A 25,585-nucleotide genomic window follows, 5' to 3' on the forward strand; every position below is an offset into this window, starting at 1 on the left:
ATAACTAATAAGTCTCCATGTCATGATTTAGGAGCTGTTTGGAGGTCTCAAAGAAACCTGCTACAGAAAGTAATCAGCACTTTCTGGATACAGTGTTACATAGTCTACAAGCTAGAAATTCCACCCCAAGGGATGCCAGTAGAAATGGGTGTGCATATCCACAGGAGACACACAGAACATGCTATCTGTCTCAGTCACAAAAGTGTGTATTAACACGCTTCCCTTTGAGAGTCCCTCCTGAGCTGCAACAGATTAATCTGATTATCCCTATGTTTTTCTCAGGGCACAGGGAGAGTGATGTGACATAAATACATGAGGCACTGGTAAATATGAAATTAATTATGGTTTTGGGAAGGCCGAGGTTCAGGTCCAAAAAGAAACAATGGGGAAAGTCATCTGTAAGAAAAGAATGAGGGCTTCTATCACTTCTTACTGCAGGGAGCTTTGTTGGCCCACTGTCGGTCTGGAAGCTCAACTTTTAAAAAATTAAATTTGAAAGCAATCCACTCACATAAAAATTTGAAGGAAAAAACAGTACAGAAAGATATAATAAAAGCCTACTTCCCCCTTAGTCTCTCAAATACAACTGTTGATTTTGTGCACGCTTCAAGGACCACGTATCCTTAGAGACTGTCACAGACACGTACCTTCCATTGCTTACCTCCGTTCCCTAAAGGGTGCACTGCAAATACCAATCTGCACCTCAGTTTCTCTCTCACACCCTTTGCATACGTGTAGCTTCACGTCACCACTGATGGTGTCATTGTACAATCCCACAGCCATAATCATGTTTGATGCTTCCCTGTTCAGTGATAAATGACAGACATCTTTCAAAAAACTATCTTCTTGTAGTTTCCTTAAGGTAATTTCCCAACAGCCAAAATGTGGGGTTGGGAGCACGTGATTCTTAAAAACCCTCACTTTTCCCCTTTGGCTGTAGGGGAGGAAACTAATTAATAGTTAGGTTTCGGTACTCCTACTTCCCTTTTTTGGCTGAAGATGCACTCGTGTTTTAGAAGAGCAGTTTCCCAGATAGTCTCACTGGAGCTGATGAGAGCTGTGCACTGGCTACTGTGAAAGCTGCTACCTGTGAGGAAATGCCTCCATCAGTCTTGCCCTGGGTTGTCTTCACGCTGCTGTGGCTGACTCCACCGGTTGTGAGTGAGTAGACACTGTGGGTCTGGAGTGGGTCGGGCAGCATCCATCTCTCCCAACACAGGCCTGGTTGTCTCCTGCATTTCAGAGCCACAGAGTTCCCCCATGTGAGGCTGTATTCCCCAACTTTCTACACTGCTCAGGATTTCCCCCTCCTGATCTCAAGGAAAACAGTCCCGGGTGGAAAATGCTTCAGCCGGCAGAGGAAGAGCTGCGACAACAGCAATGATTGAAGTTTCACCTGGTTTTCTTTTCTTTCACAAATGCTTTGTGAAGAACAGAAAGTGACTTGCACTTGTTTGTTCACTCTTACTCACGTGACAGCTTTATTCGACTCCCTTCTGTGCCGGGCTATTCCTGGTCTTGTGTGTGAGCTGACCAGGGATTCACATAGAGGACAGCTCCGTCTGCACATTCATGCCGGCCAGAGATGGACTGGGCACAGAGAGAACACTGTGGAAGTCAGAGGTGGCCACATGGGAAATCAGGAAGGGGAGGGCACCTACAGCAGCTGACAATGTTACTGCTCATGGATACACACTTCTGTCAGTTCATACCTACAAAATGTTTGCTTTTTACTAAGTTTTAAATATTGGAATTAAATGTGGGTCCACATAGTAAAAAAAAAAAATCTTAGACCCCATCTATGTGCAATATTGTACACAATGCTGAAGACGGTGGGATGTTTCATGCCCACGAAGAAAGCAAGTGCTTTCAGCAAAGCCAGTGAGGAAAAAAAAAAAAAACAGTTGGGAAATGTAATTCCAATTAAACAAAGTCCCAGTGGGTGGCAGAGACAGGCAAGTATCTACACACAAATCAACTGGTAAATAGCTCATGAAACACAGGGGCTGGGCAGTGGATGGGGCAAGGACCCCACAGCTGCAATGAACTGTTATCTCAGAAACAGAAGCACATCCTGGCATGGCACAAGAGGGGCAGGAGAGGCGAGGGTAGAAGAAAGAAGGGGAGGGGTAGAGAGTGTCACTATGGTACACGGGGATGCAGGGTCAGAGTTTGGATTCAAAACTGTGTTACTACCTACTAGCCACTTAACCATGTTCTTGCTCCCTCTCTCCCTGCCTTCTTTCCTTCCCTCCTTCCTTCTTTCTTTCTTTATGGAAAATGGATCCTTTTCTCACATATTATAACCTGATTATGATTCCCCCTCTCGATATTCCTCCCAGTTCCACCCCATCTCCCCTCCATGCAAATCCACTCTCTTTCTGATTCTCATTAGAAAAGAACAGGTTTCTGAGAGATAATAATAAAGTATCGTAAAATAAAATACAATAAGGTAAAACAAAAACTATTACATTGAAGTTGAACAAGATAGACCAACAGAAGAAAAGACCCAAGAGAAGGCACAAGAATCAAAGACCTTCTCATGCTCAGGAATCCCATGAAAACACTAAACTGGAAGCAATAATATATACTCAGAAGACTTATACCCAGTGTAGCCCTGTGCAGGCCCTGTGCGTGCTGCCTCAGTCTCTATGAGTTCATATGAGCTCTTCTCATGTTGATTCAGAGGCCGTGTTCTCCTGGTGTCCTCATCCCCTCAGTCTCTATGAGTTCCTATGAGCTCTGCTCATGTTGATTCAGAGGCCGTGTTCTCCTGGTGTCCTCATCCCCTCAGTCTCTATGAGTTCATATGAGCTCTGCTCATGTTGATTCAGAGGCCGTGTTCTCCTGGTGTCCTCATCCCCTCTGCCTCTTACACTATTTCTGCATCCTCTTCTGCAGGGTTCCCTGAGTTCTGGGGGGAGGAATTTAAAGAAGACATCTTATTTAGCTCTCTCTCTCTCTCTCTCTCTCTCTCTCTCTCTCTCTCTCTCTCTCCAGGCTGTGGGTCTCTGTATTTGTTCCCATCTACCGCAGGAAGAAGCTTCTCTGATGATGGCTGAACATGCACTGATCTACGAGGATAGCAGATTACCATTAGGAGTCACTTAGTTACTACATGCATACATACATACATGCATTCATACATACACATACATACATACATTAGGAGTCACTTAGTTACTATATACATACATACATACACACACATACATACATCCATTAGGAGTCACTTAGTTACTACATACATGCATACATACATACACACACATACATACATTAGGAGTCACTTAGTTACTACATACATACATACATACATACATACATGTATATGTATATATTAAGGCCAGTAGTATCTCTGGACTACCTAGTCTCTAGTTTTTGGTCACCCATGAAGTTCAGTGTTGGGTCTGGGTTCCGTCTCGTGGAGTGGGCCTTAAGTCAAATCAGTTACTGGTTCATTACTTACACAAGTTTTGTGCCACCATTGCCGTAGCATGTCTTTCAAGCAGGACACCACTGTATATCAGAAGGTTTGTGGATGGCTTGGTTTACAGCGTGAAGCGTACCTTCCTTTACCAAAAATGCTAGAACATTGGAGTAAAGGCTCTGTAGGCACCAGTTCAACATCTCAATGTTCAACGAGTTGTGTGGGTACTGTCTTCATCAATGGGGCCTTGCTGCCAGATTGAGGAAAGCAACCTATAGTCTTGTCAGCAGCCTGGGCTGTTTGGAGATTCCCATGGGATCCCTTTGTCCAGCAACTCAATTAGATATAACCCAGGCCTAGTAGTAGAAGCTTTGCTTGGTGACAAAAGATGGCCTGTGGGACTCTGTCTCCCCCATTAGTTAGTAATTTCACTTAGACTGTCTCCATATATGTATATATTTTAGGAAGCTTCTACTGCATTAGTTTCTCATACTACCCCTTAAATGCCATTTAATTTTAATTGTCTCTCCCTGTATTCCCTCCTTTCAACCTCCTACCCCTCCCTCTCCCCACTTGATCCTCCCATTCCTGCCCCCTTCCATCCATCCATCCATAATTATACATTCTATTTCCCCTTCCTAATGAAATCTATCTGTATCCTCTAGTCCCTTACTCTATACCTATACACTGTGGTTCTATAGATCATAGCTTTGTTATCATTGACTTAATAGTTAATATCCACATATTAATGAATACATACTCACTCAAAATGATTTTTTCTAGTTTTCTCCATTTGTCTGCAAATTTCATGATGTTTGTTTTGTTGTACTTTGTTTTTGTTCTTGTTTTAAATGGATGGATAATACTTCATCGTATAAATGTACCACATTTTCTTTATCCATTCTTCTGTTGAGGAGTTTCTAGATTGTTTCAAATTTCTGGCTATTTTGAATAGAGCAGCAATGAACATGATTGAGCAAGTGTCTGTGTGGTAGGATGAAGCCCAAGAGTGGTATAACTGAGTAGTGGAGTAAATCGATTCCCATCTTCCTAAGGAACAGCCACACTGGTTTCCACAGTAGCTCTACAAGCTTGTACTCCCACCATCAATGAATGAGTCTTCCGCTTATTCAACATCCTCACCAACATGAGCTGTCAGTTGCTTTATTGATCTTGGCCATTCCAACAGGTGTAAGATGGAATTCCAGAGTACTTTCGGTTTACATTTCCCTGATGGCTAAGGGTGTTAGACATTTATTTCAGCTAAACAACTTTCTTATCTATGAAATGGCACTTAAGTTATAATGTTACTGACAAAGACTATATGAAATGATATGTGTAATTGCATACCAAGTAGGAAGTCCTCAAATACAAAAGCTATGGTGACCATGGCATGTGGGTAATGGCGACTACTCACTTGGTCTCAATAAAATACTAGGATTTAAGTTACCCTTCCATCATCTCCAAGGAGACAGGGGATGTGTCTGTCACTCACAGATGGCATTACAGAAAATTCTTTCAAGTGAAAGAATCAAATCCATCCTTTCTCTGGATCATTTATAAATTAATAAACCCGCTAAGTTTTGCCACCTTTCTCTCCTCGTTACTCATGTCTCCAACCTGGCCTGTTTCTACCATCACTAGCCTAGTTTGTTTGTTTAACTGAGTCATTATTCCAAAAAAATCTCATAGCTCTTCCGTTCCACATCAGGCCTTCCGATGGAGAGCAGCCTTACAAATGAGCAGTGAGCATGCACACAATACAGATAAGCCTGGGTAAATACTCTGAAGAAAGTTAACCTTTGCATCACCCAGCTACAGTATTTCCCATCCTCTCTGTGGAAGGCTTCTTTCTGCCAGAACACTCCGTCAAAGCTTCACCTTCTGACTTCATCACATTCCTGTGAGCTCTTTCTATGGTTCCCCGTGGCTTCTACAAGAAAACGGGAGCTACTCACGTGGCCCTGCCTTCCTTCCCAACTATATTTCTCTCATCACTGCTCACCTGCCACAGCTGCTCAGGCCACTTCTGAACACCAACACCCTTTCTCCTGTGCCTCTCTTGCCTTGATCACCCTCTCTGTGTTCTTAGGCCAGACATAAGCATCAACCTTCACTTGGATGGTTCCCGTGTTCTTGGTCATAATTTCCTTTGCTATCATTGCACCTACCTTTCGTATTATACTTGATGCCAGAAAGTAGCACTTTTAAATTTATCTTTAAAGTTCAAGGGCAATATCTTTATATATACAGACATATGACAAACAGTTGTCAGCATTTTTATAAATAAATTTTTCATGAGAAGTAGTAAAATGGATATGGAAAGACATTATCTTTTTGAATAAGAAAAAGAAAGTTCTTACTTGTACTTTCATCTCTAACTCTTGACTTTATTGTTTATTTTTGTTTCCAGCTCCTGTCAATAGACAATATGGTGAGTCCTTTCTTCTGCTTTGTGAGTCCTTGGTAAGAGTTTCTCCCTAATGTCTTGTATTTTCCAGCTAATGATGATGGGCTTTAGTGAAATCGTCTTCTATGAAACAAGGCAGTTAAGTGCATGATCTCTCGGGCTTTTCTAGTGTCAAAACCTGATCATAAAATTACTTTTTTTTTTTTAGGGAAAATGCAAAGTTGTGATTTTAATGATTCTGTAGTTCTTTTTGGGCTTATGAATGATGAGATGGCAAAGGAAGAGGTGTTTTATCTAGGGCCCTCTTCCAGAGCAGGCTAGTTAACCACTGATGTTACAGTAAATCCTGCTTTCTTTGCCCTCAGAGATTGTCTTGCCAGATTGCCATCAATGGGCAATCACTCTTCCCTGTGGGTGGTGAGTGCAGCCTTCAGTCGTCAGTGAACTTGGGGGGTAGGGCTCTTGGGAATGGCCCAAAGCCAGGTCCTCCCTGTCTATCCCACAGGGCCATCAGTGAACTTGGGGAGCACGCAGCTCCGGGAATGATCCAAAACCAGGTCCTCCCTGTCTATCCCACAGGGCCATCAGTGAACTTGGGGAGCACGCAGCTCCGGGAATGGTCCAAAGCCAGGTCCTCCCTGTCTATCCCACAGGGCCTTTCTGAGGCTGAAACTGTGACTTCTCTGCTACAGACTAATTTTCTCTCATCCTCAGAAACTGTACCCAAATCTGTGATTTCTCTTGAGCCTTCATGGACCACTTTCTTTCAAGGAGAGACAGTGACTCTGACTTGCTATGGATTTGGCTTCAACTTACCCCAGAAAACAAAATGGTACTGGAATAGCAAAATAGTAGAAGAAATCCAAGGACACACCTTCAAAGTCCGCATGTCTGGAGTGCACCAATGCCAAGCCGACAACTTTCATCTAAGCATCCCTGTGCACGTGCGCTTTTCCAAAGGTGAGATAGAAGAGAAATAAAGCTTCCGACCCCATTCAGTCCAGTTTTCTCTACAGGTTTAATTACTACTCACCACAAATGAACAACCCGTTCTATTTCGTGCCATGAAAACTTAATCTTTGTGTAAAATCAGATATAGAACAGAATTATCTTAAATTTAAACCAAAAAATTAATAAAATTTAAATTGTCTGTATAAAATCTAGTCTGTCTAGTAGGCAGTAACTTCAAGTAGTATATACATAAGGTATAGTTGTTACTAACAGTTAATTTAGTTCAACATGAGTCAAATACATCCACTCACTTCTATCCCTGTGGTCCTTAAAATTTGGCCTGAATCAGACTCTTTGTAACTACACAGAGACTTGAGACTTACCCTGTATTTACAGACTCAAAACTTGATTGTTTTTAAGATTTATTTATTTATTATGCATAGAATGTCCTGCTGGCATGTATGCTTACATGTCAGAAGAGGGCACCAGACTCCATTACAGATGGTTGTGAGCCACCATGTGGTTGCTGGGAATTGAACTCAGGACCTTTGGAAGAGCAGGCAATGCTCTTAACCTCTTAGCATCTCTCCAGCCCAAAACTTGATATTATTGAACCCCAAGAATATGTAGTTTTTATAAACTGCTCATGGAGAAGCAATAAAACTTTAAATATTAGATAGAAATAAATTGATTGATTTTTTTTAATAGATACACGAAGGGGGGAGGGGTCAGGGAGGGAGGCATTTTCTCTTTTGGTCTTGAAACCTGATCTGAAGTTGAAGTAGTGTCAGCCTGTGACAACTGCCTTTGATTTAGTAAGCAAGAAAAGACACTATTAGCAAGGAAAGGGGAAAAGCTATGCTTTTTGGTCTAATGATCCCTTGAACACTTACCTACCTACTGGAGTATACAAATCTACACACCCCAAAATGAAGGACCCTAAATGGACAGGAAACCTTATTAAATTATATTGCTGGTAGAGAGGGAAAACTATGGCTACTGGAAATCAGTTTGCATCTTGAGAAATAAAGTACTAGCCAAATAAACTAGCAAGTAGATACAGATTATTAAAATCCCCTAAGAGAGAAAAAAAATACAGAACCTCAGGTACACCAACATGGGAGAAGGAACTGGAAAATTGCATTCCCAATGGTGACAGAAACTTTTTAACTTACCTTCTGCTGCCCCGCTTTTATCAAACTGCAGATATGTGTTTGAAACTCAGAAAAAGAACTAAGAACACTTTCTCTAGTTCCACTTCTTGTAAAACCTACTTGGACAGTAATGAAAAAGGAGAATGAAAAAGTGATGGCCTGCTATGTTTCACAGATCCATTGGTGCTTCGAGGCCCACCTGCTGTGTTTGAGGGAGACTCTGTGGTTCTGAGGTGCGATGCAAAGAAAAGTACATCACAAAAGATCCCGACATTTTACAAGAATGCGGTCCCTCTGCAATCATCTGGTCGAAGTTCTGAGCTCGTTATTCAGCATGCAGATCAGAGGGCCAACGGTCAATACCACTGCACTAAGAAGGGGTTTGGGTCCAAAATTTCTTCCAATACAGTCAGAGTCCAAGTCCAAGGTACAACTTTAACTATTCTGAACAGATTTTTAGTCATAGGCAGGCTCTCTGTGTTTGTAGAGGAAGAATAGGAAGGAAGGGTGGACTAGAAGTCCACTGAGAGAAAAAAACACAGTCTTTTGGATGGAAAGATGTTGGTAACCAAAAGCGGCACCTCTCTTTTGCCAGCGTTTGGTGAGCAACACCACTCCACATGCTGGTGCTGAGGATGAATTGGGGTTTTCTGAAGAATACTTAACTGTAGTGTAATGTTTTACTCTTTTGGCTTTTTGGGAAATCCACCACCAAGTTCACAAATAAATCACTCATGGAGGCTTATTCTTAGTTATGACTGCCCGGCCTTAGTTTGTCTTGTTTCTTGCCAGTTTTTCTTAAATTATCCCATCTAGCTTTGGCCTCTGGGCTTTTATCTTTCTCTGTCCCTGTCTTCTTTCCTTCTTACTTTGTGACTGGCTGTGCAGCTGTGTAGTTGGTGGCTGGCCCCTGAAGTCCTCCTTCTTCTCTCTTTCCCAAATCTCTGCTCCAAAATTTCTCCTCATATTTCTCCTCTCTGCCTGCCAGTCCCACCTATTCCTCTCTCCTTTCTCCTGTTCCTTTCCCTTACCCTTGTTCCTGCCTCGCTGTTGGCCGTTCAGCCCTTTATTTGACCATCAGGTGTTTTAAACTGGCATAGTAACAGAGCTTCACACAGTTAAACAAATGCAACATAAGCAAAAGTAACACAGCTTAACATCATATTCCCCAGCACGGACCTGCTCAGTGGATGATTGTGGTTCTTTCTAGAATTATTCCCACGTCCTGTGCTGATGGTCAGACCCTCTGAACTCATAGATGGAAGCCCGGTGACACTGGCCTGTCAGACTCAGCTCCCTGCACAGAAGTCAAATGTCCAGCTCCAGTTCTGTTTCTTCAGAAACCTCCAGGCTCTGGGGTCAGGCTGTCACAGCTCCTCGGAGTTTCACATCCCTGCCATATGGACTGAAGATGCAATGTGGTACCAGTGCACTGCAGAAACAACGGATGCCCAAGTAAGCAAACGAAGCCTGCCAATCAGAATTACTGTACAGAGTGAGTATCATTCTGAGATTTCCCTGGTATGGACTGGTTATGCAGAAGGGCACACCAGCTCGGATCACTAGTCTCTATAGAAAGTACTTCCTCATGCTTGTGGAAGGTGAATGGGGAAAAATATGAAACTCGTGTGGATATCCTTGATGCTCTTTGAACCAAGAAAAGAAGGGGGGTTGTTCTTTGTCTCTCAATGCCTTTAGAGAGAGAAAGCTACTTCTTAATCTCCCAGACATGTTTTCCTCCTAGTGCTATAGTCCTAAGCTGTGAGCTATGGGGCAGCCTTGGATGAATGTTCTGCTCGGCCAAACAGGTTTCTAGAATACTAGGTCCCTGGTACAGGCTACTTAAAGGCAAGAAAAACAAAGGATGAACTCTTGGCAAATAAACAATTCCACCTTGATGCCCTTAGAGATGGTGTTACACACACTATCACTTTTCCCTGAGGCTCTAAAGCAACATCACTTTATTAAGCATGACTGTCAGCCTGTGACTCTGCCTGACTGAATTTGGTCCAACACACAGGAAATCTAGTTGAGCACAGTAGGGGACACATGGTCTAAGCTATCACGAGTGCGGAGGGAAGGAAAGTGACAGCATTACCTGTAAACTCGCTCCCATTCCTAAGAAAACCTTATCGATCTGTTCATGGCTGTAGGGAATGGGTGTTCCTCTGGCTACTGGAGGATGGACAGGTCAGAGAAACCAGTCGGCATGCTGTCCAACAGTCATATCAGTGGTTCCCAGCACAGTCTCTCCTTCAACACAACAATGCTTTCCACCCTCTATTCAACTACTATATTTTGTTTTTTAGATTGAAGACTAATTTAAAAGGCCACTGTCCTCAGCCAACATGCCTAAAACTGTCCCCACACAGATACCCTTCCTTGGATTGCGCGTCTATCCTGGATGCGCCTGACAGATATACTAGAGAAGTTAAGAAATGCCAACTTCAGGGCAGCTTATTATTTACACCAATGCCCCATTCCCAATCAACTGTGCTGTCACTATACTCGGGACAGTCATGTTTGATGTCAAGTCCCCCTTTTCCCTTCACCTCTCCACCAGTTTTGCTAAGTGTGGAGCACTAGGTGACATCTCTAGAACTGCCCTATCAGGATGGGAAGACATGAGGTTAATTTGGGCAGAATAGCCTATATTCCTGGTCCATATTTTTGACAAGGTCATTGAGGAAAACGGGTCCTTTTCATTAGGCAGAAAACAGTCTCTGCCCTCTTTCCACTTCCCAGAGAGCAGCCTAACTCTACTCTCAGGCTGCTTCTCACATGTTCTGCCTCTCCCGCCCCTCATTTATGAGCATCCTGTCACCAAATGCCTCACACGTGTCATTTTTATTTATTTAGGAGCTTTTGCAGACTTCCAAATACACATCGTCCCAGCCTCAAGGTTAGTGTTTGAAGGGCAGTTGCTGTTATTCAACTGCTCAGTAAAAGGGGTCCCAGGGCCCATCACACTTTCCTGGTACAAAAGAGACAAGCTGAATAAGGAAACAAAGATCACTAAGTCCTCAGAGGCAGAATTCAAGATCTCCAGGGTAAACAGCAGTGACGCGGGGGATTATTACTGTGAAGCCAACAACAGTCGCCGAAGCTTTGTCAGCAAGGCAGTCGCCATCACCGTAAAAGGTACGTGTTGCCAGGCATCCTCTAGGAATGGATCCTAACTGCACAGAGCTCCTTAGCGGGACTCAAGACAGTTGGGCGGAAGTGGATATTGTCAGTTACCAATAATCCAATGTTCTGAATAAGCTACCAACCATACTCAAAGACTAACAGGAAAAACTTAGGAACAGAAGGGACTGAGGGAGGTGGGAAGTCTCAGAAAGTCAAGTTGAGGAAAATGCTCAGTGGTTAGGAATACACCTTTCATAAACCACAGATCACTTCTCAGTTGAAATGAGATGACTCCTCATAAAGGAAAACCAGGGGGAGGCTAGAAACATACATCTTGGGAGAGATACCTCCTGACAAGCCTGCTTACGTGAGCCCTCACTGCTGTGTCTTCAAGTCCTGGCAGCATGCTCTTTTCCTATCCCCAGGCTCCTACAGTGAGATGCTGTGGAGAATGTGGTAAGAGCTTCACCAGGAGGCCAAGAGAGTCCCTCCCTCCTTCTGACCCAAGCTCCATCTATTGGTTTTATCATGAGACTGAAATCCTAAGGCCCCCAGACCTCAACACCTCTCTCTGTTCACTGAACATTTGAACTATTATTCCTGTGCCCAGGCAATGGAGCAGGGAGAAGCTACCTTCCATCAGAAGTAAGCAGCAGTTTTCAAGATGAGGTCACATCCAGGAAAGGTCACACCCAGGACAGGTCACACCCAGGACAGGTCAAACCCAGGACAGGTCACATCCAGGACAGGACAGGCCACATCCAGGACAGGCCACACCCAGGACAGGTCACATCCAGGACAGGCCACACCCAGGACAGGACACACCCAGGACAGGTCACACCCAGGACAGGTCACACCCAGGACAGGTCACATCCTGGATCAGGTTCCATACTCCAAAAGGCAAGAGCTCCTATCCACAGTGACTCCTTACCTCCCCCTGCTCAGCTGTAAATAGAGAGGAACATTCTGGTTACCTGGGAACCAGAAGGAAGGACCTCAGGACAGCACCCTGGAAGAGCGTGTGAATTCAGAAAGGAGAATATCCTGGAGCGAAGCACTAGCGACACCAGAGACTGCCATGGAGTCTCAAAATGCAGGAGAGCGAAGAGTTGATCTGGGAAAGGACATCAGTTCCGTGGTAGCAAAGCACAGACACCTCCCCTCAAGGCATCATTTCTGTAAAATGGAGGCCAGTCAAATAAGGAGCCAGGAGGGCCAAGGCCCGAGGGTGGGTGGGAAAGGAGCAGATGAACAACCAGCATGACTTTCTAGGGTTTTCATGACCCTCTTTCCAGAAATCCATTAAGCAAATGGGCTTGCATTATGTAGTTTTCTAGACTTTTGTTGAATAGTAGTGGTAAGAGATATGTCAGGTCCTAAAGAAACCCAGAATGAATGGCTAACTGTGGTGCCTATTAGCATACCAAAGTGTGTGCCGGCCTCCAGGATCTCTCTGGGCAAGTACTGCTGCAGAGTCCCATCCTGGCTCTTCTCAGTTCTTCTCACCCTGCCCCCTACCCTAAACTTCTCCAGCCCATGGACTTCCCTTCCCCCAACTTCTCATTCCTATGTAACCCTGCCATTTGGGCCATTCACTCCCTTGTCTCACCCTTCTTGGTCCTCCTCTCTCACCCTTGCCCTCCTTGAATGGCCCAGCTCACTCTGATGGCCTGTTCAGTCTACTTCCTCTTTGCGTTCTTCGGCTTTCCCACAGGTCTCTGGCTGTACTATCCCTCATAACAAAAACAAAAAACAAACAAAAACCTTCTCTTCAATCATACCTTAGAGCAAGTGGTCACACCCTCATTTTATTCAGTATACAAATCCTGGTTGATCATTATCAAGGCCACTTGTTAACATCAGAAAAGACTCACTGGAAGAACAAATTTGCTTCTATTTGTACTTGGATCTTTGTTCAGGAGAAAGTAAAAATCCGGTGGTGGTTGTTGTTTTTCAAAGCAATAGAACATATTGTTGAAAACTACTGGTTCTGATGTGCCAGCCTGTTTATAGCACGAGGAAAGGGGCCAGGAGTCCTAGGTAAGTGAAAATTTGTTGCAAGGCTATCTTGAGAGTAAGGAAAAATAAGAAATACTGCATAGCCAATTCAGAGAAGAACTAAAGATTTCTCACAATAGAATATATTTCTCAAAATAGAATTGTTGGTTTTTTTTGTGAGGTTTTTGACATTCAGTAAGCCAGAAGTCTCCATTATTCTATTAAGCCCTCCAATTATCTTCTTCCTGTATTTTCCTATCTCTGTTGCCCTTGGTGCTGAGTGCTTTGATCTCATTTTCCCCAACCTCATGACTTCTGCTTCATAAGGCTTCTGATAGCCCCAGAATCTACTGGGGCTCCACTGCACTGAGTTTTTTATGTATTAGAGTCTCATCACTTTTAGGATTATGCTGACTTTCCCTGTCACCTAGCAGGAAGAACCCAGACAGTACCCTGTCCCTTTAAGAGACAAGCTCCGCCCCCTTCCAATCTCAAACTCATTTTTTGGCCCACAGCTCTGTCTCTCTCCCCTCTCCTCTCTTCTCTGTCTCTGTCTCTGTGTGTGCCTCTCTTTCTCTCTGTCTGTGTCTCTCTCGGTCTCTCTATCTCTCTCTCTTTCTCTGTCTGTGTCTCTCCCTTCCTCCCCTACCATCCCAATACACTCTTCTTAAATAAACTCTACATTCAAGTTCTTTTTGCATCATGTATTTGGTTTCCCTCCTGAGTTCCTCACCTGCCATAGGACATACCAAGGTCCATCTCACGCTGAATCTTTCAATTACTGTGATAAAGAATTGACCACGACCAGGTTGGGGAGGAAAAAGTTTATTTCAGCTTACAGTCTGCAGTTCATCTTCCAGGGAAGCCAACGCAGAAGTTTGACACCAAAGCCACAGAGGAGTGCTTTCTTCAGTAGCCTAGTACCAATTACCCAGGCATGGTACCACCTACAGTATACTAGGCTCTCCCACAGCAATTATTATAATCAGAACAATACTTCAGTTGGGGTTTTAACATTGCTAAGGTCAAAAGCAGATTATAAACCAGTGTGTAGATTGTGATCTCACACGTGTCGATGTGTGTTGATGTGAGTGTACTGACACAGAGGAAAGATACAAAAAAATCTAGCTGTGATGGTGCAGAGCTATAATCTCAGCACTTGGAGGACTACAAGTTAATGTTCAAGGCCAGCCTGGTCTATCTAATCAGACTTTATCTCATGGGGAAAGAAAAACAATGGAGAAGGGAAGAAAGAAAAGGAATGGAGGGGAAAGCCATGAAATACTAAACAGATGTGAGCCCTAGAAAATGAAAATACATGACAAAAATTCTCATTGTGAATTTATTTTTTTAATATATTGGGGTTTTATTTAAAAATAAAAGACACTAGTATGAACTAACTCATTCTCTCCCTTAGTTCCAGTGGCCCGCCCTGTCCTCACACTTGGGGTCCCTGGAGCCCAAACTGTGGTGGGGGACATGCTAGAGCTTCACTGTGAGGCTCTGGAAGCCTCTCCTCCAATCCTGTACCACTTTTATTACCAAAATGTCACTCTGGGGATCAGCTCAGCCCTTTCTGGAGGAAGAGGGTCCTTCAACTTTTCTGTGACTGCAGAACATTCTGGAAACTTCTTCTGTGAGGCTGACAACGGCCAGGGGCCCCAGCGCAGTGATACTCTGGCTCTGAGTGTTATAGGTAAGTTAACTTCAAATTAGCCGTACAGGGGCAGATCATCTCTCTACCATGTCCAGGAGGCAAGGTTGGGATGTTTTTCACAGAAGCAGCTACTGTGTGATGTCACAGCAAGCCTTCTGCCTCCGCAGTCTCTTTGGGTCTTACATACTGAAGAATTTGTACCTTTCCTCCATTAGCCTTATCCTGCCTGATAGCATCACTCTCCATCCATTGTGACCAGAAATGCCATCTACCAGAGGATGAAGGCTTGTCTGGCCAACAGTCTTAGGTGGAAAGGGAAAGTTCAGTGTGTTCTGTTAACTGTGCTACTCCTTAAGATGAATCTGTACCCATCATCTGGGTATCCTGTATCCCTGGGTATCCCTGATGGTCCTAAACTGAAGACCCTGAAGGCCTGCGTGTGTTATATCCCACTCTTCTTGAAAGCTCCTCAACTGGACATCTCTGGAAGGGATATTCCACTCAGGGTTGGGCTTCTTCAGGCTGTCTCTGCACATGAGACTCTTTCTTTCATCCAGATCCCTAGGGAAGAGTCCCAGGGATCTTCCCTGACACTTCTCTCCCTCCCTCCTCACAGCAAGTCCTACTGATATTCCTTCCCAGGTGTTCCTTAGATTTTTCTCTATTTCTCCCTGCCATCAACTAGCCAAATCCACCATTAATTCAACGACTGAAGTGCCACTCAGCGCCCCATCTGCTCTTCTCCTGCCCCACTTCCATACATTTCCATGCCTTTCCACTGTTTGATGAAGAGTCTCTGGCCTCCTATTGTATCACACTTACTGGGCCCTTTAACTGTGCCTCTACCTGTTGCAGCAACTCAAATGGGCCGGCTTAGCTCCCATCCTCAACCTCTGCACATACTGCCTGCTCCATAACCTCTCCATGGAGTCCCTCCGCGCTAGATCCGGCTAGCTATTTCACAGCAGGTCTTGGCTTTTCTGTCAAGCCCACTTCTTTTCCTAACAGGCCTCTCATTTCTCAGAGGCCCAGCTTTCAGTTGTGTCTCTATTTTCAGATTCCTCAAACATGTTTGTGTTTTTGTGTTGTTACTTCAAAACACATCCAACATTACACATACATTCTCATTCCCCAAGACTGGAATAAATTATAGATGAGTTTTAAGAAAGCCTCTAAAGAATAATATAAGACATTTTGCAGTCCAAAAGGCCTTCACTGTAGAGGGCTGTGTTCAGACGGAAGGAACCAAGGGCTGCTTTTCTCCCTCAGCTTCAGTGCTGTCGTCCTTCCTGCCCTAATCTTCAGGGTCTCTGGGGTCCCAGCTGTGGTAGGGGACATGGTAAAGCTTCATGGTTTCCCCCTCTCCAATCTTGTACCATTTTTATCACCCTAGGGAGCAGTGCAGCCCTCTCTGAAATAGGAAAGTCCTTCAACCTCTGTCTGAATATGAAACACTTAGGGAACCACTCCTGTGAGGCTGGCCATAACCCGGGGTCCCAGCACAGTGAGGCATAGTGACAGTCGCTGTCACAGGAAAGCTGGAACAACCAAACACTGGTCAGCACCCACTCCTTCCAGCAGCTGACCGCAGGGGCTGTTTCCTGACTTGGGGTCTCAGTACACAGCTGACCGCAGGGGCTGTTTCCTGACTTGGGGTCTCAGTACACAGCTGACCGCAGGGACTGTTTCCTGACTTGGGGTTTCAGTACACATAGTTCCTTTCACCTTTCACTATCCATTCAAATCTTTTGGCCCCTCTTTTCTTTACCCCCTCTTTTTTCTTCCCAACAAGTCTCCTCCTACTTTCTTACCTTTATTTATTTTTTGCTCTACACTTAATCAGGGTTCCTGCACAAACATGAGTTAGGATCATTTACTTAAACAAGGGTAACTTACCAGATGCCACACTACCAGGAAATAAAGCACAAAGTATTTTTATAACAGGATCACATTGCACATTTAGCTATAAAACCTCTATTTTTAATTTATAATGAATTCTTTACCCAGTCTCTCAGGTTGTCTCCAGGTTTTATTGTGTAACAGAAACATTACCATAGAAATCCTGCAAGAACTGTACACATGTAGTTATATTTATAATATATAATATATATTGCTATATAATATATTAGCATATTTATAATAAATGTATTATTGAAAACAAGTTTTTTCCACATACACACTAAATAGGCCTTAAAAACACAAAATCAGAAACCATAATACATGAGCAAAAGGTCAATGAGACAAAAAAATGCCCAAAAAAACCAATTTTAGATTTAAAAAAAAAGTCTACAAAAATACCATGGAGTTCTTTTGTGTTGATCATCTGCTGCTGGTCCTTAAGTGTGGTTGCCTTAGACTTTCTTTTATTGCTGTGAAGAGACACCACGCCCAAGTAGCTCTTAAAAAATAAAACATTTAACTGGGACTTGCTTACAGTTTCAGAGACTTAATCCATTTTTATCGTGGTAGAAAACACAGTGGCAAGCAGGCATGGTGCTGGAGCAGTAGCCAAGAGCTGCAGGCTGATCTGTAAACAGAGAAGCGGGACCTCGGCACGGGCTTTTGAAACCTCAAAGTCTAACTCCAGTGACAGTTTCTCCAAGTCCAGTAAGACACAACCTCCTGATCCTTCTACTCCTTTCAAACAGTGCCATCCCTGCTGGCTAAGCATCCTACTCATACTACCACAGTGGTTAATATACCTCGTGAGACTTCAATGGAGAAAACTAGCTTTTCCTTTGCAAGCAGATATCAGTTGGAGATAGTTTCTTGCTCAGGGCTGTACGTCTGTTTCCATTTCCTCCTCCTCAGTGTGGAGTCCTATCTGCCGGCACCTGTGCAGGCCCTATACCTGCTGCCACAACAGTTCTCATGCTTATCATTGCTGCTGTACCTGGAAGACACTGTTTGCTCTTAAAATCTTTCCACCTTTTCTCCCCATAGCCCCCTGGCCCTGGCAGCACAATGAAGACACCACTTAGGAATGAGAGGTCCAAAACCCACATTCCCTGCACATTGACCAGTGTAGTTCTCTGGGTTTGTTCCCATCTACTAAACTGCAAGAGGACGTTTCTCTGATGATGGCTGGGGGAGGTGCTTCTCTATGGGTACAGCAGAATGTCATAAGGACTCATCTGATTACTGTGTTACTTTAGCAGAACAATAGTATGCCTGGTCTCAGGTTCTTGCCCACCAGAACAGTGTTGCATATGGGCTCCATTTCATGGAGTGATCAATTACTCCCACAAAGTTTGTGCCATTATTGCACCAGCATATCATGGAAGCAGGTCGCCATTGTAGACCTCAGGTTTTGTAGCTGGCTTGGTGGTCACCTTTTTGCCTCTGGAAGCACTGAATAACATTTTTTACCTACTTGATCTCCAAGAAGATTGTAGGCTCAAAGTTTATGTGTGTTTTTAATTTTGTAGACGTTGTCAAACTGTCTGTCATTCAAAAAATGTCTTCAGTTTGCATTGCCAAAACTTCATCGTTATTGTCAATTTATTTAAACACGAAAGAAATAATAGTTTATGGCTGGGTTTAATTGCATATTTAATTAATAATGAAGATTAGTCTTTTGTATATTTATTTGCAGATGCTTTCAGGAATTTGTAGAACGCTTTTTGCTTTCTATTGAATATTTTTGTACATGAAAAGCTATTTTTGGGTCAAAGCTTTCAAATGTGTCAACTGTTTTATTTATTTTATTTGCCAGTGATACTATTTGTCCCTTGTAAGGGTAACACATGTGTGAGAAGCAGAAGCTTCCACTGAGGTTTCATTTTCATTCAGCTCCCGTGTCCCGCCCTATCCTCACACTAGGGTCCCTCTAGAGAACGGGTGTCTGTCGACATCTCTCTGACTGCAGACCATTTTGGAAACTTCTTCTGTGAGGCTAACAATGTGCCTAAGGCCCCGCACAGTAAGGAAGTGACACTTTTTTAAAGCACTGGTAAATCTCTCATGCTCAAGCCAGACGGGACCAGAACATATGCTTCAACACACAGAGCTCATGATGAGTGACCAGGAATGCCAAGACAAGTACCTGAGCTGATGGTTCCCTGCACCCTTACACTCCGAAGTGGTTCTTAATTGGTGCAGCCGAGTGGGGCTTTAGGGAACATCTGGGAACTTCCAGCTCATCAGCGCTGCCTCTCCTCTCCGGCCACAATCTGTCTTGACCCTTAGCCTTTCCTTGGGCACAGAGACGCAGTACCAAGACAAGCTTCCTCACCAACAAACAAGCAGAGCAGAACTGTCTCCTGCGCCGCAGCCTCAGGACTTCTGCTCACAAAGGTTCCTCTCCTCCCCGATGCCAAAACACCAGTTTGAAGACTCAGAGTCATTCAAAACTGCACACCTTTTCCTGGTCTTATGTTTGGGTGCCCTCTGCTCCCCAGACACAACCAAGAACAGAAGAGTTCCTGTGGCTGCTGGAGTCACCGGGGGACTGCTCGCCGTGGCTGGCACGGCTGCTGGTGTGCTGTTTTATTGCTGGTTCTCTAGAAGAGCAGGTGGGTGGCTCCCTAACCGTGCCCTTCCTATCTTGACTCTGGTCCTGCATGCCCACACTGACTATGTGGCCATCCCTCGGCTCTCATGAGCGCCTCCTCCTCCATCACACGATCCCTCACCCTTCTCTTCGGTCCTTCAGAAGTCCTGTTTACCAAATATAAAGTTGCTCAACCACATCGAGAGCAATATGGCTCGATGGGATGTCATTTGTAAAACCTCAGAAAGGGCGGAGGCTCTGTGTTCATAAGATTTCCTAAGGAATGGGAAGAAGAAAAGGACTCTAAGAGATGGAAATCAAAACAGAACTCAAATAGAATTTGGTCCTTTGCTGCTTTTTTAAAATGTGTAGCAGTTTTATAGATGATCAGGTCTATTTTCCTGTCTGAGGCTATTAAACTCTCTGTAGTCATTAATGACCACTGCCATTTCAAACCCAGGTTAATGGGGGACAGATTAAGAAGTTTCCTTTCCCTTGAGGCCGGCATCAATAATTCAGTTGTTTCTACTGCTCCTCCATCCATCAGCAAAGCAAAGACTCAAATCTCAGTAACGGAAGTTCCTGGCAGTCTCTGTGTGAGCCGCATCTGAGCTGTCCCCTAGTCCCCACAAAGGTCCCCTCTTCCTAAAACACAGTGTCTTCCTTTACAGGGGGAAAGTCTGCCTCTGGTGACTCCAGGTAAGAACATGGCCTTATTTCTGGAAGTAATGAAACATCCATGGGACAAAAAAAATTAAAACAAATCTTATTATCACTAAGAGCACAATTTCTGCAGTGTTGCTGAGGTGGGTTGTGCCCAACTGATGCTGCTCCTCCCTTGGGTTATCTCCAGCACATTCCCTGAAGCTCTACCTTAGCGACAGACAGCTAATCCTCCTTCCCACGTCAAGTAGCAAGTGTTTCTCATTTATTAACCCACTTCCTTATACCACTGTTAGCTTGGCATCTAAATGACCACTTTGGCAGCTAACAGGGAAATTGAGGTTCCCTTTGGGGGTTCTTATTCTCATTAATAAAAGAATTTAGAAGCAAGTTCAGAAGGAAACTCAGTAACAGTTTTATTAGAATTTAAGAAAAAAATATAGACAGGATAGGTGAAAATCCTGGTGCTACCAAGGTGGGCAAAGTCAGGCCTTTTAAGGTGAGCAGCATGGCATAGAAATCGTTTATTAAAAAAATAAATATCACACCCAAGAATGGAAGTAGGCTAGTGAGCAGAGAAAAAAGCCCAAAAGCCAGCCGACCATGTGGTAGATGGTCTTTAGAACCCCTCCCTCCCATTTGTAAGTCTTGGGCTACGTTTCATACATATTCTCTTTGTTGGATAATGCCAAGGTGAGTAAGGGCTTCTAGTCTTCCTCTGCAAACTTGGCTACTTTCACAATAATCATGAAAGTGCTTTTTTAGTCATTTTTCTCCTATCACAGAGACATTAACTTCATCCATATCCTAAGGTGATATAGCTTAATTAGCCTAGAAATCTGTGGGCATGGCTGGCATAGTCAAAACCCACGCCAAGAGATGTGACTCTGTCAACAAATAGTGTCTGTGGAGAAGTGGCCACCAGCCTGCATCCTGAAGGCTCACAAACATGCCACCTCCCATGGTGGCTGTGTCCAAACCACCAGAGTTCCTTGGAGCCTAGCTGATCTTTGTTTCTCTGAGACTGGTACCTCTGAGAAGGGTGTCAGGCCTGTTTTAAGTCTTGGCTCTTCCCTTCTAGTTTAATGGTGTTAGCAAGTTACTTAGCTTTATAGAATGTCCATTTCTTACACATATAAACCGGAAACAATGCAATAAATATATCTAAGCACTAGCTGGGTGCCTCTTACATACCATGTGGCCATAAACCTAAAAAAAAAGGAATAATGTTGACTGAAAACCTATTAAATGGATGATCTCACTTCCTGACAAACATCAGTGTTTCTATATCTTACAGGAACCCTTCATATTCAGAATCCCAGGAGCCCACCTATTACAACGTACCAGCCTGTATAGAACTGCAGCCAGTATACAGCAATGGTGAGAACAAGGGCTGTCCAGTCTCTGCTTTGGCAGAAATCACAGGATACATATTAGAACAAGGTCAGGAAGATGGTAAAGCCTCGAGGACTATAATCCTTCCATAGAGCAAAATGGCCAAGGGAGGGGCACGTAGCTGAGAAAAGAGGCTGACTCCTTATCCTCTGACACTTTATCTTCTTCCTAAACAGACCCTAAAGGAGAAGTGATTTACACAGAAGTGCGTTGCGCCCTACAGAGATGTAAGCATGCAGGTAAAATCTAGGGAAGTCTCCATTCTTTGCTATTGCTCAGCCTCCACTTCCTCAGCAGGTCTGGGCCAGTCAGGCACAGAGCCTCTCCTCACCAGCTTCCTGGGGTTTCTTACCTTGCACCTACAGTGTCTGAAACTAATCCAAAGCTACCATACAGCACTGCCTTCTCCGTTGCCCGTGAACGAGCTCAGGATGACTGTTAAAAAATCATCGTATAGCTCCCCCTCAGCTTCTGTGTCTGCACCTACAAGGTGGAATGGGGCTGTCGTCCCTGATTTCCTAGTTTGGGCAGCTAAAACATAGCACTGTAGATTGGGCAGCTGAAATAACAAATATTTGTTACAGTTCAAAAGTCTGAAAGACCAAGACCAAGAAACCAGATGGCTGAATGAAAAATAAAGACAGGTCTGCTCGAAGGTAAGGTTGAGGGGAGGGTTTGTCACAGATATAAGAGAGAACAGCCAGAGGCATCTGGAAGAGTCCAGACTGAACATGGCCAGCAGACTGAACTGAGCCAGGGGGAGGTGGCCATCCAGGGAGGACAAGCGGACTGAGGAGATCCAGGAGCAGAGTCAGCCAGGAGCTAAAATGGCTGGGTTCTACAGGAGAAAAGAGCAGCCAGGGGAAGGGACAAAACCCAGGGGCGGGAGAAGTATAGGGTATGACTTGGATATGCCAGCCAGAATGACTCTGTCCCTACTTGTGAGTAGGGACCAAGAAAGACTGGTAACCAGAGTCCACTTTGGTATGTTAAATAGGCACCTCGGTTACCCATTTGTCCTGAGTTTCTTTGAAATTGAACATCCCTGCTTTTTGTTGCTGAGAAGGGACAGCATCCCCTCTTCTATAACTACTTCTAGCTGAAATAGGGGAGTCGTTGGGGACCCGGCTGGAATGATGGTCACAGCCAAGCAGGACAAAAAGAACGCAGGCTGGAAGACAGTTGTTTTGCTTGCTCTTACTGTCCAAGTTCAGAAGGACCATCTGGGGCTCGTGAAGAGCAAGCTGCTTTGGAGCAGTCTAGGACACAGGTTCCAAGGAACATCTGGGGCTGGAGCTTTGCAGGTAGTTTTGGAGCTGTCTGACTCTTCAGCTGACTGGAAATCTGCTGGGACAGACTAGGGACCTAAGGTAAAGTTAAGGAATTTAGGAGAATTTTTATCTTAGCTGTACACTCGAAACTTCCATGCCCATGGTCTTGGTAATTGGAAGAGGGAAGAAGTCCCAAGACCAGGGAAATGGGAAGCCCACCCTCAGGTGGGGGAAACTTAGTGTGTTGATTAACAGGAGTACTTATCTGGAGTACATAAACTTTGGCCTGTAACAGGAGGATACAGTCATGACTTCCTGAAGCTTATAAGAATTTTTTAATTTTAAAAAAGATAAAAGTTTTAGACATTTTAGCATTACCACTGTTCTGAAATCCACATTGTAGAAAAAGTAGTAGACTCACACCTTCAAGTCAGAGTAAAAGCTTGGGGACCCCAAAATATTATTCTAGGTTAAAAACATTAACACTTTTCCTATATATCCAAGAAACTGGAAATATAGATTGGACAGAGATGTTTTCAGCATGATTGAGAAGCACTTTTAACTCTATATTTAGAAGACAACCAAGGAAGACTTAAATTTGAGCTTGTGACTATGCTAAGAGTAGCAGTGCTTACCAGAGCCTAGATTAACTGTGTATCAGAACTCTGCTGATTAATGGGAAAAGTCTGAACATTTCTAGACTTAGCATGATAACAGCATACTGAGGGTAAGGATGCTGAAGCATTTGTCATCCCTTTAAACTGCCTTCTCATATCTTTACGATTTGCACTGATACACATTAAATTACTTTCTTAGACCCTCATAACTTACATAAACTTAGAACTTTTTCTTTTCATCTAATTATTTGCCATAAGGCACGGGTGCTTGGTTCCTGAGAGATGTCATTGCAAGGCAGGTTCCTTTAAATGAAGGAATAGTAAAAAGCTACATTGAAACCTGTTGTGAGTGTATCTTTTTATCAGTGTGAGGTCTACCAACAAGGTAAACTGTGCCTGTGTCTGCCTTTCTCGGCAGGAAACCTAGTAACTCTAGGTTGCCTGATTTTATATATGAAATGAATTGAACTGGCAGCTGCAGCATTGCAGGGAGGAGCTGGGTGCCTGTTGCTGCTAACATAAAGCTACAGTTAGCCATCAATATCATCAGAGACCTGCAAAGAATAAATTACAGCAGGAATTATAATCCAAATGGCTTAGTTATCAAGTCAAATGGCAGAGACTTACTGCTGGATGGTTATCCTCGGCTCCTGTGGTATTTGGGTGTTGAGGCTAGAAGCAGTTGGTCTTTGGGTGTCACACAGGACAGACTACATTACAGCTTTGGCTGCTGCATGGAACAGCATTGGCCGTCAACTGCCAGACCCAGAAAATCTGAGAGATTTTTCTGTGGAGAAGGAGTTTGGAAAAACTGACCCACTTTGGCAAGGCAGAGTAGAGCAGTCAACCCAACCATGCCCGCAGTTTGGACAGAGTCCTGGCAGCAGGCAAGGCAGAGGGGCAGTTTTTCCAAGTGGTTAGAGTTACACTGATCCAGCTGAAGTTGCCTGTGCCCTGGCATCTTCTTTGGAGCCCTTAGGATTGCAGCTAGGCACTGGCGTTTCTGTATATCATGGGAAGATTTTTCCATTAAACAGTTAAGTGCCATATTCAGCAGATCTCTGAAGAGTTTGAGGATACCTGAGTTAAACAAAATTTGCTTGTTTTTAGTTACTAGTTTTAGACATAACCTTGAAAACAAATATAGGATAGTAAACAATGCTTATCTCTGTACATGAATTACATTTGTACTTAGCATGGCTTATGAGCGTAGTGCATTAAGGAGCACATTAAAAATTGATCATTTATAAGGTGGCTGAGCATTCACTTGCACATCTTAATTATCTTCAACGGTTTACAAGCTAGTATCTTTATAAGATCAGCATTTACAGCTTCGTCTCTGTTAAGTTTGAGCCTTAAAAAATTTGAGTGAAGATTTAATTGAAGATCCTTTAGCAACTAAATAAAACTTGAATCCATAGAGAGACTGAAAACTTTACAAAGCTATAGATACCATTCACATAGAGACTGGAAATCTTAATTGCCTTCATCCTTTCACAGTTTCATAGTTTTATATAACATACAGTTTTACAGAACATACAGTTTCTTGTATGACTCAGTTTATCCAAATAGTTAAAGTTTAGAAAAGTTAGCAAAGACAGAGAGGCTAGACACAAATCTTCAAGTCAGTTACTAACTGACTACTTGAATAGACCTTAGGAATTTATAAACCTTATTTATCAAACATATGCTGCTCCTTACTTAAAATTTTTCAGAAGCCTAGTATTGAGCAATTAGCAAAAAAAATAAGTGGTTAAACACGCATCTCTGAGTCATGTTCTGTTCACCTGAATAGACCTTTATAACCTTAGGAATTTATTATCACATAAAAATCCATCCTAATCCAAAATATTTTGTAGACCTACTGTTGCCTCCTTGATCTAAAAAGGAGATACAATATAATTTAATTGTAGGGCTCAGTAGGACTGATAAGTTTTATAAGTGTTGCTTTACAACACATGGTCATCTAAACCCAAATGGTGGTGAAGTTACATTGCACAAACTCTTTTTTAACCTTAGTAAAGATGGCTGTCAGCCATATAGTTGCTATTTTAAGACATCTATTTTCTAGTAGATCTAGTTTTTAAACAAGAGTTGAATCCAAGTTACATGTACTACCCTTGACAGTCCTTGGCAGCATGCCAAAGCACTGTTAAGAAGGCTGGCCAGGGAGAGGAGGGAGGGTGGCAGGGACCTCACTGAACAGGACCCTGAAATATCCAAGCAGCACCCACATTTTAATCTCCCTTTCTTTTGACAGTGGCCACAAATACAGTGAGTCTGCGATACCTGTGGCTCCCCCTGAGGACCTGCCAGCTCTGCTCTTACCCTGATGCTGTGGCCTCTTGGAGTCTCCTGTTATCTACTCTCAGGTGAAGCTGGCAAGTACCCTGGCTCCTGGGATGCAGAAGTCAACCT

At 43.6% G+C, this 25,585-nt stretch overlaps 1 protein-coding gene across 1 annotated transcript; it reads left to right on the forward strand.

Moving 5' to 3' along the window:
• Positions 1 to 1,097: 1,097 nt before the first annotated feature.
• On the forward strand, positions 1,098 to 21,721 carry LOC121450316 (Fc receptor-like protein 5). Its single transcript, XM_041655138.1, has 11 exons — positions 1,098 to 1,161; positions 5,844 to 5,864; positions 8,121 to 8,372; positions 9,156 to 9,440; positions 10,805 to 11,086; positions 14,490 to 14,768; positions 19,130 to 19,243; positions 19,893 to 19,920; positions 21,182 to 21,264; positions 21,456 to 21,518; positions 21,645 to 21,721. Exons 1-11 carry the CDS (start codon positions 1,098 to 1,100, stop codon positions 21,719 to 21,721), a joined length of 1,548 nt encoding a protein of 515 aa, XP_041511072.1.
• Positions 21,722 to 25,585: the final 3,864 nt, after the last annotated feature.

This window comes from Microtus oregoni, unplaced genomic scaffold (assembly GCF_018167655.1).
Source record: "Microtus oregoni isolate MIOR12 unplaced genomic scaffold, Mior012 000007F_ref0000211, whole genome shotgun sequence".
NCBI lineage: Eukaryota > Metazoa > Chordata > Mammalia > Rodentia > Cricetidae > Microtus > Microtus oregoni.

What these genes read in the sequence shown, in the direction of transcription:
- LOC121450316 (XM_041655138.1), top strand. Translation starts at nt 1,098, where the DNA reads ATGCCTCCATCAGTCTTGCCCTGGGTTGTCTTCACGCTGCTGTGGCTG. An exon ending in TCCTGTCAATAGACAATATG is followed by an intron (nt 5,865 to 8,120) that starts GTGAGTCCTTTC and finishes TATGTTTCACAG; the next exon opens with ATCCATTGGTGCTTCGAGGC. An exon ending in GCAGCCAGTATACAGCAATG is followed by an intron (nt 21,265 to 21,455) that starts GTGAGAACAAGG and finishes CTTCCTAAACAG; the next exon opens with ACCCTAAAGGAGAAGTGATT.